The following is an 18,106-nucleotide window of genomic DNA, read 5'->3' on the forward strand; positions in this document are numbered from 1 at the left end:
TAAGATTTTAAAATTTTTGTTTTAATATACTTAGGTATATGTTATTTTTTAAACAAATTTTGTTCGTTTTTGGTAGGTATTTTTAATCTTTTTTTTTTTTTTTGAGATGGACTCTTGCTCTGTCGCCCAGGCTGGAGTGCAGTGGCGTGATCTCGGCTCACTCCAACCTCCACCTCCTGGGTTCAAGCAATTCTCCTGCCTTAGCCTTCTGAGTAGCTGGGACTACCGGTGCATGCCACCATGCCCAGCCAATTTTGTTTTGTATTTTTAGTAGAGATGGGGTTTCACCATGTTAGCCAGGATGGTCTTGATCTCCTGACCTTATGATCCACCCGCCTCGGCCTCCCAAAGTGCTGAGATTACAGGTGTGAGTGATCGCGCCCAGAAAAGTTGCAACATTAATATAAAGACATTTTGTACACTGCAGATTCACTACATTTTTATATTTTACCACATTTATTTTTTGTTTTATGTTTATATGTGTATATATATCTATACACACACACACACACACACATATATTTATTTGAGATAAAGTCTTGCTGTGTTGCCTAGGTCATTCTTGAACTCTTGGACTCAAGCAATCCTGCCACTTCAGCCTCCGAAAGTATTGGGATTACAAGTGTGAGCCACCATGCCTGGCCACATTTGTTTTACCATACTTATTGTGTGCATATATGGACACACAAAAAGCATGATAAAATAAATGGACATTTGTATATGTGTATTATATATATAAAATACACATTTTTGTGTATATATATGCATGTATTTTTGCATATGTACACATTTTTGTGTGTATATATACACACAAAAAAGTATATATACATACTATATAATATCTAACACTATATATGTGATATATATTTTATGTGTACTATATAATATGTCATATATTTTTATATATTATATATATAATTTTCTGAGCCATTTGATTATAGGTTGAACATATATCCTTTTGTCCTTTAATACTTAATTATATATGAAATAATTTTATTTTTAAAGATAGTTTTTGAAGCAAACTGTCTTATGTTGTCTTACATGTTTATACCAATATAATGAAACTAAGTTGTCACTCAATAAATAAATATTTCAAAAAACTATATCATTTTAGTTATTTTAGGGTTCATTTATTTTAGTGTCCTTGTCTGGAAAGTGGTTTGTATAGTTGTCCTAACAATAAGGCCAAAATAGACACTCAATAAATGTTTGTTGAGTGATTGAATTCGTGGCCTCCCAGTGTTGTCCTTCACCTGTATGATGAACTGGTGTGTTATGAAATCCCATAAACCAACTTGCTTACCTTATGCCATGTACAGGCCTAGTAGAATATATATGTAAAGTGAGTTGGACATTGAGAGGAAATATGATTGTTAAAGAATATATTTTGGAAACCTAAAAATGTTGGATTTTGTTTTTTTTTTTTTTTGAGCTGGAGTCTCGCTCTGTAACCCAGGCTAGAGTGCAGTGGCATGGTCTGGGCTCACGGCAACCTCCGCCTCCCAGGTTCAAGCGATTCTCCTACCTCAGCCTCCTGAGTAGCTGGGATTACAGGCGCGTGCTACCATGCTTGGCTAATTTTTTTTGTATTTTTAGTAGAGACGGGGTTTCACCATGTTGGTCAGGCTGGTCTCAAACTCCTGACCTCGTGATCCCCACTTTGGTTTCCCAAAGTGCTGAGATTACAGAATATTTTTTCTATGACATGGTAGGTTCCCAGGCATTCTTAGCATCATGGCATGGGATGGACTTTAGACACACGTGATTTGGTCCAACTGCTTATTTTATGGAAGAGAAAACTGATGCCCACACTTATGTCATTAGAAAAGTAAGACAGTGCCTGTTGACCATTTACCGCATGACTTTCTTAAAACCTTGAAGATTTTATTCGTGGGCAGTTTAGTAATGAGTTATCAGAACTGTATTCTTTATTTTGTGAACATAATAGTAAATTGTGTTCCCCCCAAAAAACAAGAGGCAAAGCGTTTTATTTTTATTTTTTGAGACGGAGTCTCGCTCTGTCGCCCAGGCTGGAGTGCAGTGGTGTGATCTTGGCTCACTGCAAGCTCCACCTCCTGAGTTCACGCCATTCTCCTGCCTCAGCCTCCTGAGTAGCTGGGACTACAGGTGCCCGCCACCATGCCTGGCTAATATTTTGTAGTTTTAGTAGAGACAGGGTTTCATTGTGCTAGCCAGGATGGTCTCGATCTCCTGACCTTGTGATTCACCCGCCTTGGCCTCCCAAAGTGCTGGGATTACAGGTGTGAGCCACTGCGCCCAGGCAAAGCATTTTATTTTTTAGTTTCAGGAGGAACATGAAAACTTATTTTTTTTTTTTTAAAGTTTTGAAGCCAAGATGAAGGTGCCAGCTATAAAAAGAGCCTCAGAGGCTGTGCGCGGTGGCTCACACCTGTAATCCCAGCACTTTGCGAGGCCGAGGTGGGTGGATTGCCTGAGGTCAGGAGTTCGAGATCAGCCTGGCCAACATGGTGAAACCCCGTTTCTACTGAAAATACAAAAATTAGCTGGGTGTGGTGGTGCATGCCTGTAGTCCCAGCTATTCCGGAGGCTGAGGCAGGAGAATCGCTTGCACCCAGGGGGTGGAGGTGGCAGTTAGCCAGAATCACACTATTGCACTCCAACCCTCCATCTCAAAAATAAATAAATAAATAAAATCAAAAAAGAGCTTCAGATAACTTCTAAATTTTAAAAAAGTTTTAAAGATGCAATAAGTTATAGTCTATTTATTCCCTTTTTCACTTTAGTATTCTGAAGAAGCCAATAATCTCATTGAAGAATGTGAACAAGCTGAACGACTTGGAGCAGTAGATGAATCTCTGAGGTTTGATTTTATTTTTCAGTAGTATTTCATGTTTCTTTATGTTACATATTAACTTATAAAATAGTAATGTTATTTTTTTTTCTTTGTTTGAAGTGAGGAAACACAGAAGGCTGTTCTTCAGTGGACCAAGCATGATGATTCTTCAGATAACTTCTGTGAAGCTGATGGTATAATATTTTTGATAGTATGCATTATGTTTAAAATTATACCTAAGAAATTTTTTAAAAAAAATTATTTTAATCTGGGCATGGTGGTGTGTGCTTGTAGTCCCAGCTTTTCTGGAGGCTGAGGCAGGAGAATCACTGGAGCCCAGGTGTTTGAATCCAGACTGGGCAACATAGTAAGACCCCATCTCAGAAAAATGTTATTAAAGAAAAAAGCTCAGTTTCTAACAGTTTGGTGGTTCTTCAAAAACCTAAACATAGAATTACCATATGACATAACAGTTCCTTTCCTAGGTATATACTCAAAAAAATTAAAGACAGGGACTGAAACAGATAGCAAAGCAATAATGTTGATTGTAGTGAAAAGGTCTTAACAACCCCATTGTCCAGCACTGTTTGAGTGGGTAAACAAAATGTGGTATATAAAACACACAGTGGAATACCATTCAACCAGAAAAAGGAATGAAGCTCTGATATATAGTACAACATGGATGGACCTTGACAACATGCTGAGTGAAATAGGTCAGGTACCAGAGGGCAAGTATTAAATGATTTCACTTATATGAAATGTCAACAATAGGCAAATTCATAGAGACAGAAAGTAGATTAAAGATTGTCAGAGTTTGGGATGGGTAGGTGTTATTGCTAAATGGTTACAGAGTTTCTGTTTGAAGTGCTGGAAAAGTTTTGGTGACAGATAGTGGTGATAATGAACCCCACTGAATTGTATTCTTAAATGTGGTTAATGTAAATTTTATTATATCTCTTTTACCACAGTTTAAAAAAGCTCAGTTTCGGCCGGGCGCGGTGGCTCAAGCCTGTAATCCCAGCACTTTGGGAGGCCGAGGCGGGTGGATCACAAGGTCAGGAGATCGAGACTATCCTGGCTAACATGGTGAAACCCCGTCTCTACTAAAAAATACAAAAAACTAGCCGGGCGCGGTAGCGGGCGCCTTTAGTCCCAGCTACTTGGGAGGCTGAGGCGGGAGAATGGCGTGAACCCGGGGGGCGGAGCTTGCAGTGAGCCGAGATCGCGCCACTGCACTCTAGCCTGGGAGACACAGTGAGAGTCAGTCTCAAAAAAAAAAAAAAAAAAAAAAAAAAAAAAAAAAAAAAAAAAAAGCTCAGTTTCTAGAAAAAATTTACCTCTTAAGTGTTGCCATTCAGTGTAGCTAGTAGTTTATAAAATTTTGTATATACATTTTGCATAAATAGCTAAAATGTAGGGATTACAAAAACCTCCTTCAGTTATATTGCTGTTGGTTTGTTATGTATTTTCCTTAATGATGGTCCATGTTGCTTTTGGAGAAGAGAATATTGAACCATTGGTTGAGTTTGTAATGTCTAAAGTTGAACCAGAGTTCTGGTGCTGTTAAAATCTAGGAGTTAAAACTCTGATCATGGCATGGTGGTTCATGCATGTAATCCCACCTACTCAGGAGGGTGAGGCAGGAGAATCGCTGGAACCCAGGAGGCAGAGGTTGCAGTGAGCTGAGATTGCGCCATTGCACTCCAGCCTGGCAACAGAGCAAGACTCCGTCTCAAGAAACAAACCAACAAAGAATAAAAACCTCTGATTAAGATGTATAGATTTTCCAATTCTTCCTTTTTGTGCTATTTCCTTTTTCTAAGTTGAATTGTTAGCCTCTTAATTTGCTAAAAAAAAAAATCAAATCAAATTGAGTTTTGGTATTCTTCTGTGGCTCTTTTCTAGTGGACTAATGATCTTCCCAAAATTAGTGAAAACAGGCCTGGCTTGGTGGCTCATGCCTATAATCTGAGCATTTTGTGAGGCCGAGGAGGGAAGATTGCTGAGCCTAGCCTGGGCACCATGGTAAAACTCTGTCTCTACAAATAATACAAAAATTAGCCAGGCCTGGTGGCATGTGCCAGTAGTCCCAGCTACTCGAGGGGGGTGGGAGTATTGCTTGAGCCAGGGAGGTTGAGGCTGGAGTGAGCCCTGATTGCATCACTCCAAGCCTAAGACAGTGAGACCCTTTCCCAAAACAACCACAACAAATTAGTGAAAACAGTGATATAAATTCTTTTAATTATAAGCAAAAGATGAAGCCTACAATCTCCATAAAAGAGAAAGTTTTTTTTTAATTTTTATTTTTGTGGCTTTTAATTTTTATTTTTTTTTTTAATTTTGTGGCTTCTTTTTGGGGAAAATTGCTTTCCTTAATGGAAACCATAGCCATGTTTTGGTATTACTTAGTTATAATTCCTTATTTCCAATTCTAAAATCTGAAAACTCTGAAAATTGAACATTTCTCCCCCTGCGTTTAGCACAGGCTCATTTAGTGTGAGTATTCATATGTTTCACTGTAGAAATATTTATGTATTTGAATAGATTGCTGCCTCAGGTCCAGCTGGAGTAATATGCAATAGATGTTGCGTATAGTGTATTACCTTTGTAAAATCTGGAAAGTTCTCCATTCTAGCTGAGACACGCATGGTCCTAGGCATGTTGTATAAGGGGCATAGACCTATATCAAGATTTGGTCTAGTAAAGGAAGGGGATAAGATGTTCTCCCAACTCCCTTATTTTGCCATCTTTTCTACAAGGATTTTTTTTTTTTAACCTTAAATGTTGTTGTGAGATAAAACTAAATTTATAGTATGCAGCTATAATTTTTTTTAGTCCTCCAATGTTAGAAAAAGGATGGTAATATTTTAACCTTCGTTAACAAAGTATCCTTTTGTGACCACAATATGCAGCACCAAGTGAGAATCAATGATTCATTTCTTACATGGTGGAGTTTGGTGAATCACTTACCCATTTGTATTAGTTTCTTCTGTTTAAAAAAGCTGAATATTTTAAAGAAAGACAGCTTTAGCAGGACTAAATAATGGATGTAAATGGTATGTGAAATATAGAAGTATTTTAAAAATCCTAATTGGAAATTTGAGCTTTTGTCAAAAACAGGTTCTATTCAGTGATAGAAAACAGCACATCATATAGGTTTTTGCACAACACACATTTTCTGCTTCTAGGGCTGGATATTGTCATCTTCCTATAAGGGCCAAATGGGCTCTTAAATGTCTTTTCTTAGATTTTACAGAACATGTTTGACTAGTTTTCTGTGAAAAAATTCATGTTCTATTCAGTGATAGGAACCAACACATTGTAAAAATTCTTGGCACAAATATAATTATAGTAATATTTAATATAATTATAGTAATTTAAATATAATTATATAATTATAATTATAATAATATTTATAGTATAATTATAAGATTTATAATATAATTATAATATTACATTAATATAGTAATATTTTTTATAAGCTTGAAGAATAAAGTATTTATAATTAAAATTATGAGGCAACAAATGTTTATCTCTAGGTAGAATATTTAAATATTTAATCATTTCTTGGTGGTTAGTTTTCTTAACGTACTGGATACTGACCATTGTTTATATATTTTATTTTATTTTATTTCATTTTTATTTATTTATTTTTTTGAGTCAGAGTTCCACTCTTGTTGCCCAGGCTGGAGTACAGTGGCGTGATCTCAGCTCACTGTAACCTCTGTCTCCCGAGTTCAAGCAATTCCCCTGCCTCAGCCTCCCGAGTAACTGGGATTACAGGCATGCACCACCTTGCCCGGCTAATTTTGTATTTTTAATAGAGATGGGGTTTCTCCATGTTGGTCAGGCTGGTCTCGAACTCCCAACTTCATGTGATCGCCCGCCTCAGCCTCCCAAAGTTCTGGGATTATAGGTGTGAGCCACTGCATCCGGCCTGCTGTTTATATATTTTAAACATCAGGGTTTATAAAATGAATTTATTATAATTAATATGTGGCAGTTACCTTTAGTATTAATTAAAATGAACAGTTATCCATTCCTGAACTAGATGATTCCGTGCTAATTTTTTAAGTCCTTATGTTTTGTTTTTCTAGTTATTTTAATTGCCATTTCTGCATTGAACTCTGCTATTTTAAGACGCCATCATCGTACTGCTTCTAGAAGCAACTTTCCTCCTAATTTATTCTTCTAATATACTGTGAATTAGAGTAAAAAATAACCAAGCTTAGGGTTTTTTTTTTGTTTTTATATTTGTTTTTTAATAATAAAAATAGGTATAGTTGAGAGCTTGATGGACTCTCTAAGCACTTTTGTGCTCATATTTTTGTCATTGACTTTGGTTGCATTGAGACCATTTTTGTCCACTTTTTCATTTTTTGTTTCATTCTTCATTGGCTCATACTGTTAAGCTTTATATATGAATAAAGTATTATTATAGTACCAAATAATTTCCCAAAGCCACTGGAGGACTATGGCCCATCTTTTTTTGAGACACGGTCTCACTCTGTTGCCCAGGCTGGCGTGCCGTGGTGCAATTACGGCTCACTGCAGCCTGGACCTCCTGGGCTCAAGTGACTCTCCCACCTCAGCCTCCCGAGTAGCTGGGACCACAGGCACGTGCCATGGTGCCTGGCTAATTTTTTTATTGATGCCTGGTGTTTCACCAGGTTGCCTGTGAATTTTAGAATCACTCCTGGGCTCAAGCGGTCTGCCCCCAGGCCTCCCAAATGCTGGGATTACAGGCATGAACCATCGCGCCCACCCTGGGACCATCTTTTTTGTTTTTTTGTTTTTTTGTTTTTTTTTTTTGAGACGGAGTCTCGCTCTGTCGCCCAGGCTGGAGTGCAGTGGCCAGATCTCAGCTCACTGCAAGCTCCGCCTCCCGGGTTCACGCCATTCTCCTGCCTCAGCCTCCCGAGTAGCTGGGACTACAGGCGCCCGCCACATCGCCCGGCTAGTTTCTTGTATTTTTTTTAGTAGAGACGGGGTTTCACCGTGTTAGCCCGGATGGTCTCGATCTCCTGACCTCGTGATCCGCCCGTCTCGGCCTCCCAAAGTGCTGGGATTACAGGCTTGAGCCACCGCGCCCCATCTTTTTTGTTTTGAGGTGATAACACATTATAAATGATAAATAAGTAACAGGGTCTGGATTCTAGCCTGGGTGTTCTGGCTCCAGAGCCCGTGCTCTAACTGTTCTGTGATGTTGGATGTTTAGGTTGCTTCCAGTTTTCCCTTTTATAAATGTTGACACAGAATCATGCTGCATTGTAACTTTTGCTTTTGGCCAGATTGGTAGCAGATCCTGCTGGTGGTCGTCTAAGAAGAAAGTATTTGGTAACAAGCAATGTATGATACTAACACTCCTTCATTTACTGTAGTTATTGATGAACTGCTGTGGTTAATGTGGAGAGAAATGTATGTTATATTCTTTGTCTGGATCGCTTATGAGAATTGAATTACCATGTTTCTTTGATTCTAAAATTCACATATTCCTATTTTTACAGTTCCTAAATCATAATGTTTTTGTAGCCAGTATGTACAATTAATGTGGCAGTGTGTGTTTCTCTCTCTTTTCCGTCATTTCTTTTTTTTTTTTTGAGATGGAGTCTCGCTCTGTCACCCAAGCTGTAGTGCAGTGGTTCAATCTCGGCTCACTCCAACTTCTGCCGCCCGAGTTCAAGCGATTCTCCTGTTGCAGCCTCCGGAGTAGCTGGGACTACAAGCGTGCACCACCACGCCCGGCTGCTTTTTGTATTTTTAGTAGAGACAGGGTTTCACCATGTTGGTCAGGCAGGCCTTGAACTCATGACCTCAAGTGATCCGCCCACCTTGACCTCCCAAAGTGCTGGGATTACAGGCGTGAGCACCACACCCAGCCTCCTTCCTTTCTTTCTCCTGAAAAGTTGTTTTAAAATTGCTGACACATTGTTAAATTTGTGGTGTGTTAGAATCAATGGAATACAGTCTTGTGTACTAGCTTTTTAAGGTAACTGAGGGTAAGAATGATTTAATAAGACATTTTATTTTACAGACATTCAGTCCCCTGATGCTGAATATGTAGATTTGCTTCTTAATCCTGAGCGCTACACTGGTTACAAGGGACCAGATGCTTGGAAAATATGGAATGTCATCTATGAAGAAAACTGTTTTAAGTATGTGTCATTTTCATTTAGAAAAAGTCATGTAAGATGTGGTGATTTCTCTTTATAAACAATCATAATGATTTAAAATTAAAAATAAAATTCACTTTGTTAAAAGATGTATTTGTACAAAGAAACATAACTATTAATTAATCCAGTTTCCTTCTGGGGAAATGAGTTTCCACAAATTTTTCCTTTTTTTTTTTTTTTTTAAGAGTTAGAGGCATATTAGACTTTCATGGGAGTATTGTAGGCCCTTCGCAAATGTTCCTTGAGTAGATTATAGGATCTCATTTTATAGATGAGGTAACCTAGAGCTGGAGAGGTTTACTTCATTTCCCAAGATCACATGGTGGCGGTGTCAAGAAAGGAATATACAACTCTTAATTCTCTTTTTGGTGCTCTCTACACCCCTTTCTGTGACTTTAGTTATTTTATAGTTAAATTGATTTCACAGAACAATTATAATAGGTTTCATCTGCGCATTGTGGTAAGCACATTATATATGTTTTCTCCTTTAGTCCTTGCAGTAACCCTGTGTTGCAGTCATCACTGTTTTATAGACAGAAACTGAGACTTAGAGAGGTTGTATGATTTGTGTTGTGTCAAAGATCTAGTAAGTGAAAGAGCCCATTTTGTCCTGGTAACCATTAGGCTGGAGGCAGTTGCTGATCACCAGGTGTCTGAGAAATGCTTCAGGTTACTCACATGTAAGCCTCGAGGCTCTAAACTTTGTACTTACTGGTTTTTGGGAACAATGTATGAGCGAGCACGTCATGCTCAGCCTCCTGAGTAGCTGGGACTAAAGGCATGCACCACCACACCAGGCTTATTTTTGTATTTTTAGTGGAGACAGGGTTTCACCATGTTGTATTTGTTTTGCAGTCATTTTCTTACTAATTTGTATCCTGATTCCCATAATTTCTAACAATATAAACAATGTATAAGGGGCTAAGTTAATTATATTGTGTATTTTAAAATATAGGTTACATATTCTGTTCTCAAAATGTCTCCAGTTGTGCAAATTTTAAAAATAGATGTTAAAACAATCCCTATAGTTTACTCTTAATACTAATGCATATTTATTTTGGGATTTAAAAGCACTTTAGTGACATAGTAACTCTCCAGAAAATTTCTATTTTTTCCTACTGAACAAACAACTTTTATTTAAATTGTAACAAACTTAGCTACAGGGCAAATTGATGTGTCTAAAGATTACCTAAATGGAAAATAATCTACACTATTTTTTTCCCATTTTTTAATTTTAATGCTTATATTGAATATTTTTTGCTTATTTGTCTTTTAATTGGGGTACACTTTGTGCTATACGTACACACACATATACACAGATATATATATCGTATATATAAAAACATAGTAGTGACTCTAAGAGAAGAGCTTGGCTGCTATTTTCTCTTCTTTCATTTGAAGAAGTGATTAGGAAATGGCCTGCTGGCCGCTACAGTGGGAAAAGATAAGGAACTATTATTACTACAACAAATAGTCACCCTCCCTTAAAGCATTTAGAGGAAACTAAGTATTTTATAATCTCAATAAAACAATTTGATTTTGGATATTAAGCAACTTTCTGAGATAATACCACTTAAATATAACATGATTGGTAACACATTTGTGTTTATATTTTTAATTCTTTTTACTTCTAGGCCACAGACAATTAAAAGACCTTTAAATCCTTTGGCGTCTGGTCAAGGTAAGTTACTTACTGCATTGTTATGTTATTTCTCAGCTAGGGAACTTTAATTCAAAGGAAGGGGAACGCAAGATAAATGGCAGTAACAGTTGAGGTCATAAAATCCACAGTCCCGTTTCCCTAGAGTTATGCCTCACCCTTGCAGGGATTGGTGCTTAAATTATTTGTACTTCAGTAAAAAATATTTTTATAATGAAGTTCCTGGTATTAGATTATCAAAAAATAAAGATTAGGGTATATATTTATTATATATATATTTGCAGACATAGTAAAGTGTCAGTGTTTTAAAAGCTTTACTCATCCCACAGATAAATAAATATCCAGAACTCTCAAATTTTTTTCTAAAGCTTGAAATTACTGCATATATTGGGCATTTGATTTCAACTTTACATGTCTTTATATCTTAATAACATTTTTAATATTCTATTTTCACTCAAGGTCTGGCTCAAATGCTGCTTTTTCCATAGAACTTTCCCTGGTCCTTATAACCAGAAGTATCGCTCCCTCCTCATGAAGTAATCTGATGCATGCGTTTGTTTTTAATTCTTTTGTTTTCCTCATACGGCCTTTTCCACTGTGTAGCATTATTTTATTATTATTTATATATCTATCAATCTACCCTAGTACTCTGAAGATATGGGTAGCATTTATCTGTTTTATCTCTCTGTATAGAGCCTGACATATAATAGATGGAGTAGTTTGTTAGATACATGATCAGTGAAAATTGCTCTCCTCATTTAGTGGTCTTGTCTACAATAGTGAAAGTCAGTTGTTCTTTCAGCAAATGATTATCCACCATTTAATATGTGCTAGACACTGTGTAGATGCCAGACGGGCTGTAAAATTAAAACTTACAGAAACCCTGCCCTGTCTGTAATATGAAGAATGGTTTGTTGAATAAGCCATTTCAGTGTATGAGTTCAGACTGTTTCTTTAGAAATTATGTATCCTTATTCTCTTCAAATATGTGCTTACTGATAAAATCTTTAATGTGCTTTCAGCAAAAGTGTAAGGTTTTCATTTTTAAAATTTATTTGAAAAGATGCTGATCTCAAATAGTTAACAAATTTCCTCCTAGAAGGGGTTGAGATTGCATCATTCCCTAAATTCTGGCAGATTTCTCTTTCTTAGATTAGGAATGAAAAATCTTTAAGGCTTTTGGGTTTATACAGAGTCACATGTGGTGACTCAGTGGAAGCCATTGATTTAATATCAGATGAAATGCAAATTAATGGAGGTGATCATTATGATCTCACATGATTTGATAAAGTAATTAACCACATCACTTACCATAAAGATACATAGGAGCAATTTAAATGTTTATCATTAGGGAGCTGGTTAAATGACTTATGGTGTAGTCACATAGTAGAAAATAGCCATTATAAATGTTGCTGTAAATTTTTATTCATTTAAATCAAAAAGTGACCAATAACACAGTGAGGAAAAGCAGGTATCAAAACAATATGTATAATATATTTATAATTAATATATCTATAAACAAAAAAGACATTCACTAAAATGTAAATAGTATTTATCTTTGAGCTGGGGAATTATGAATAATTTTTTATTCTGCCTGTTTTTTATAAAACATATATTTGCAGTGATTATATATTTCTTTAATAAACTGATGGCATTAAAAAAAGTGGGCAAAATTTTTGAAGACATTTTCAGTAGTAAATAAGCAGTGGCACACAAATTACTGTATTATGTATAATTTGAATCTTATAAATAGTCTGAAAATATTCCTGACTAAGGTTAATTATTATAAGGCGAGGCTGGAGGTTTCAAAGCAATAATAAAAATCTTTAACAGAAACTATATTACAGCTTTAGGATAAATAAAGGTGGAAAAAGTCTCTGCTAGCCAAATAAACATAGGTCCTTAAGATACTGAAAACTACTCTCAGGTGATGGATTAGATTTTTCTCTCCTGTCAGGGTATATTAAATCTCACATGAGCTGAACCTCTTTATGCACACTCATGGAGATAACACCATTTAGTCAAATCAGGCATAATTCATATCACTACCAGATAGAGTTGCAGTCACGAATGTCTCACTTTCAGATTTTACTTGTGTGAATGAACTGTTGGACTAAAACTAGCCATAATGGCTAGTCTTATTTTTATGAAAGTGTAGCATTATAAAAGGGGCACTGGAAGGAATTTATTTTAATAAACATTTTGTTTTGCTTTTCAGGGAAAAGTGAAGGTAAGTATAATTTCTTTATTATATATTACATATATGAATTTGTTTATACATTCAAATGTTTATTATGGCAAAGTTTATTTTTTTCCCTCTAAAAATCAGAAGAACTCAAGTTTTACTTATTTATCTGAAAGTCTGGAGGTACTAGCACAGATTAAGGGAAAGTGACTTTGTGTCTCGGTTCAGACGTTAGAAACAGCGTGCCTCAGCCTCTGATCATTCATTTGCACATTTTACCACCCTGAATGTAGAAGCATGTCCACTCCCCATCTCCCCCATTGCCTCAGGCCAGGGAAATGTCCTGTCTCTTTTACTGTTGAACTCTAGGATCTGCTGGGTTTCATGTGGGAAGGTTCTGGGAATGATGAGTGTTGATTTCAGAGCTGGCTTCTAAGGTTGATGCTGACTCGTTGGATGTAGGTGTCATTGCCAAGTCTAACTAATGCTAACAGTTTCAACATACATGAGGTTTACTTTCTTTTTGCTTCAAGGATGAAATTGAAATGACATTTGGTATTCTTTTTTTTTTTTTTTTTTTGAGACGGAGTCTCGCTCTGTCGCCGAGGCTGGAGTGCAGTGGCGCGATCTCGGCTCACTGCAAGCTCCGCCTCCCGGGTTCACGCCATTCTCCTGCCTCAGCCTCCCCAGTAGCTGGGACTACAGGCGCCCGCCACCTTGCCCGGCTAATTTTTTTGTATTTTTTTTAGTAGAGACGGGGTTTCACCGTGTTAGCTAGGATGGTCTCATCTCCTGACCTCGTGATCCACCCGTCTCGGCCTCCCAAAGTGCTGGGATTACAGGCTTGAGCCACCGCGCCCGGCCAACATTTGGTATTCTTAAGACCATACGCTTAACAATATGAAAAGACTTAATGGCGCTTAGCTTTAGTCTATCTAGGTGAAATTGCTAAAATGTGAAGTATCACTTTTCTTTCCCTCAAAATCTTCTATTTTCTTCCGAACATAATTCTTATGAATTGCTTTTGCATTATGTCTAGATAACAGAATACTAAAGTCTGATAACATTGCTATTTTATTATTGTACTTTATATTATAGTAACTGTAGCAGCTAAATAAAATGCTGACTCAGACCTGTTTGGAAGAGAAATTGTTTAGCAGTGAGATTATTTTTCCAAAGATGCCTCATATTTGCTACTGGTACATGTGATTCTACAATTTTCAGTTTTGAGTAACCTTATTTTGCCTTGAGTGTCAACCTAGTTCTATGCTATACTGTAGCCACATTAAAGGAGGCTACTATGATTTTAAAATTCTATTTGAAGACCTCTTAGTATCAGAAAAAAGATCGTTAACCTGTGGGAGCCATCCTTAGAGAAACTGTCTTATTACAAGTATTGATTTTGGCCAAATATCAAAGGGTTATTCCTGAGAGCTATCATATTGATTGTTTAGACCACAGTCAGGTCAACTTGAGAATAGGTACTTCAGGATTATAATATTGAACTGATTTCTTGGCTAGGTATGGTGGCTCATGCCTGTCTGTAATCCCAGCACTTTGGAAGGTCAGGGCTGGCTGATCACTTGAGGCTGGGAATTTGAGACCAGCCTGGCCAACATGGTGAAACCCTGTCTCTACTAAAAATAGAAAAATTAGCTGGGTGTGGTGGTGCATGCCTGTGATCCCAGCTATGCGGGAGGCTGAGGTGGGAGGATCACTTGAGCTTGGGAGGCGGAGGTTGCAGTGAGCTGAGATGGAGTCACTGCCCTCCAACCTGGGTAACAGAGCAAGACTCTGTCTTTAAAAAAAAAAGACACACACACACACACACACACACACACAGACACACAATGAACTGAAAATTTCACTGGAAGCCTAGGTCCTAAGCAGTATTATCCCCTAACTCCCTAATTCATGATCAAAAACTTGAAAAAAAGAACCTTGAAAATTTTTATAAGGAAATAAATTCCTTATAATCCCACCATCCCCAAATAATTAATAACTCTGTGCCAGGCACTTTTCTAAGCAATTTACAAATATGATTTTATTTAATTCTTTCAACAATCCTAGGGGTATTATTCCTGTCTCCATTTTATAGATGAAGAGAAGTTCAGCAACTTGCCTAAAATAATATGATTTGTAAGTAGCAGAGTTAAGATTTAAATCAGGCAGTTTGACTCTAGGAACCACACCCTTAGTTACTACCAGATACACTTCTCTGCTAACATTTTGATATTTATGTTTTACATATATAAGTAGTTTTGTCCAACACTTGTCAGCATTAAAGATGATCACATTTTTATCTTATTTGATAGGTAAAGTCATGTATCTTTTGTTTTCATTTGCATTTTTTATTGCCTGTAAGATCAAACATTTTTTGCCTCTTATTACCATATTATTTTTTCCTTTGTGAATTTTTAAATTCATATTATTTATATACTCTTTTTAAGTGGGCACTTCAGCATTTTTATTTAGTTTCTGAGCTTTTTATATATTTAGGATCTTTTCCCTTTGTCATATTTGCAACATACATTTTACCGAGTTTGTTGTTTGCATTTTGCTTTTGTTTATGAAGTGTTCTGACAAATAGATGTTTTGAGTTTTTATATATTCCAATTTATTGCTTATTCCCTTTGCCATTCCTTCCATTATTTTTATGCTTGTTTGGTTCATTTTTAACATTACTGTAAGCAACTTTAGTAGAAAACACTGTACAGTGTTTATCATCTCTGTAGCAAATGCATACATGAATCTTTATAGAGTTGTAATGATTATTTCTGATGCCTTTTGTATATTTAAAGTAAACATTTTTATGTATTGCCATGTTCTACATTCTTTACATTCTTGTTGTTTTCTTTCTTTTTTTTTTTTTTGAGATGGAGTTTTGCTCTTGGCATCCAGGTTGGAGTGTAATGGCACGATCTTGGCTCATTGCAACTCCTGCTTCCTGGGTTCAAGCGATTCTCCTGCCTCAGTCTCCTGAGTAGCTGAGATTACAGGCACCCACCACCACGCCCAGCTAATTTCTGTATTTTCAGTAGAGACAGGGTTTTGCCATGTTGGCCAGGCTGGTCTTGGACTCCTGACCTCGTGATCTGCCCGCCTTGGCCTCCCAAAGTGCTGGGATTACAGGCGTGAGCCACTGTGCCCAGCCATTATTTTCATAGTTGTATGTTATTTGACCATGTTGACTAGTTAGGTAGTGTTCTATCATGTTAATTTAGGCATTATTGTATTTGTAGAATTACTAGGCATTAAATATATTGAGAATGATCTTACTAGGTCATAAGAATATAAGTGATATTTGGTGTTTGTAACATTTTCCTGAATTGCTCTTTTGAAATAGTGAATGGCATGTAATATTATCAGCTAAATACAAATAGTACCCCTCCAATACTGTCATCATTTTAATTTTTTTATAATTTAAAAGGCATGTAATGAATCCTTAGTCTTCATGGCATGAATTGTTATCAAGGATAGGTATTTTCCCATTCTTGATTGATTTACTATTTAAATTCTGCATTTTGACCTCATGTAAAACACGGCAATGCTAAAGCCTTTTAAAGACCAAGCAGCAGATTGGTACTTAACTGAATCCATACCACAAACTTTTCTTCTTCCTTTTGAGAAATTACAATTAAGACTTGGACTGTTAGGTTAAACAATCTTTAAATTGCTGTTTGGCACAAATTTGCTATAATGCTTTAAAACTTTTGAAAACCTTGTATTTTGGCATTTTCCAATCTTATGACTTATTTTTCTTTTGATTTCAGAGAACACTTTTTACAGTTGGCTAGAAGGTAATTAGAAACTTTAAAATAAATTTCAATGATTTCTTTTTCTTATGAGATTAATTTTATGTCTACAAGATTCACATATGAAATTTTATTTCTAAGTCACTGCTTTTTCTTAGGTCTCTGTGTAGAAAAAAGAGCATTCTACAGACTTATATCTGGCCTACATGCAAGCATTAATGTGCATTTGAGTGCAAGATATCTTTTACAAGGTATGTGACATTCACTTTTATTCAGTTTACCACCCTTATTTTTAGATATTCTTAAAATTTTCCTGGCATTTACCTGAATGGGAAAAGGTTGACCTGATTGAATATTAGGAAGTAAAAATTCACTCTTAAATGGTAGTAATCAGAAAGGTGGTAACTATAGATATAATTGAACAGTTCAACATACTCTTAACTCTCTTTACCTTCTTTTAAGAAGCTGCTCAAAATTGTCCATATCACTTTGGAAATATTCTTGTTCTCTTGTGGGAATTTAAATAGCTCCTAACAGCACAGTTTGCTATTTGATAGATATTATTGTATCAGAACCTTTTTATTTGTGTGCCAGTATCAGGCCTGGAGTTTAAATGGATAAAAAGCCTTTCCTGCTGCTGTTTTTGCCTAAATACGGTTGAAAATGAGACTGTGGTTGATTTTCATCAGTATCATGTTTCTTCTGGAATTAAAGTATCACAACTCTGAGAAACAAAATATAGAAACTTCCATTTTATTCATTGATTGATTGCTTGATTGATTGAGACAGGGTCTCACTCTATTGCCCAGTCTAGCGTATGATGGCCAAAACTGGGCCTTAGCCTGGGAAGGCTCTTGGCTTTGCCCAGGAGAAATTTCGAAGGCCAGCTGGTGGTGGCAGGGTACAGCAGCAGCAGAGGTACTGCCCCTCGTGGAGGAGAGCTGCCCCCTAGGTAGTGTGCCCAGAGCAGCAGCTCAGAGGCGGTTCTGCAGCCATATTTATAGTCCACTTTTTATTATATGCAAATTATGAGGCAGATTATGCAGAAATTTCTAGGAAAGGGGTAGTAACTTCTAGGTCATTGCTATGGAAAAGGGGTGGTAACTTCTGCATGTTGCTGTGGGAATGAGAAACTGACATGGCACACTGGTGGGTGTGCGTTATGGAAAGCTGCTTCAACCCCCTCCCTGTTTTAGCTAGTTTTCAATTTGGTTCAGTGTCCTGAGTCCCACCTCCTGAACCAAGTCCTCCCTTCTACCTCATGACTACAGGAACATGCCATCATGCCCAGCTAATTTTTAAAAATATTTCTTGTAGAGACGAGGTTTGGCCATGTTGCCCAGGCTGGTCTGGTCTTGAACTCCTGGGCCCAAGTGATTTGCCCATCTTGGCATCCAGAGTGCTGGGATTATAGCCGTGAGCTACTGTGCCTGGCCATAACTTTGATTTTAAATGGCAGTTTAAACTCATCAGTAATTTTCCTTTTTTTTTTTTTTTTTTTTTGGAGACAGAGTCTTG

At 36.8% G+C, this 18,106-nt stretch overlaps 1 protein-coding gene across 2 annotated transcripts in view; it reads left to right on the top strand.

Moving 5' to 3' along the window:
* ERO1A (endoplasmic reticulum oxidoreductase 1 alpha) overlaps positions 1–18,106 on the top strand; it is a 65,090-nt gene that overhangs the window by 25,324 nt on the left and 21,660 nt on the right. For both annotated transcript variants that reach the window (XM_031668103.1, XM_003901799.5), the window contains exons 5-11: positions 2,766–2,842; positions 2,936–3,009; positions 8,850–8,970; positions 10,623–10,669; positions 12,867–12,878; positions 16,607–16,633; positions 16,747–16,839. In XM_031668103.1, coding sequence (XP_031523963.1) covers positions 2,766–2,842; positions 2,936–3,009; positions 8,850–8,970; positions 10,623–10,669; positions 12,867–12,878; positions 16,607–16,633; positions 16,747–16,839 — 451 coding nt within the window. The remainder of the gene's footprint in view (positions 1–2,765; positions 2,843–2,935; positions 3,010–8,849; positions 8,971–10,622; positions 10,670–12,866; positions 12,879–16,606; positions 16,634–16,746; positions 16,840–18,106) is intronic.

Source organism: Papio anubis, chromosome 7 (genome assembly GCF_008728515.1).
Source record: "Papio anubis isolate 15944 chromosome 7, Panubis1.0, whole genome shotgun sequence".
NCBI classification, from domain to species: domain Eukaryota; kingdom Metazoa; phylum Chordata; class Mammalia; order Primates; family Cercopithecidae; genus Papio; species Papio anubis.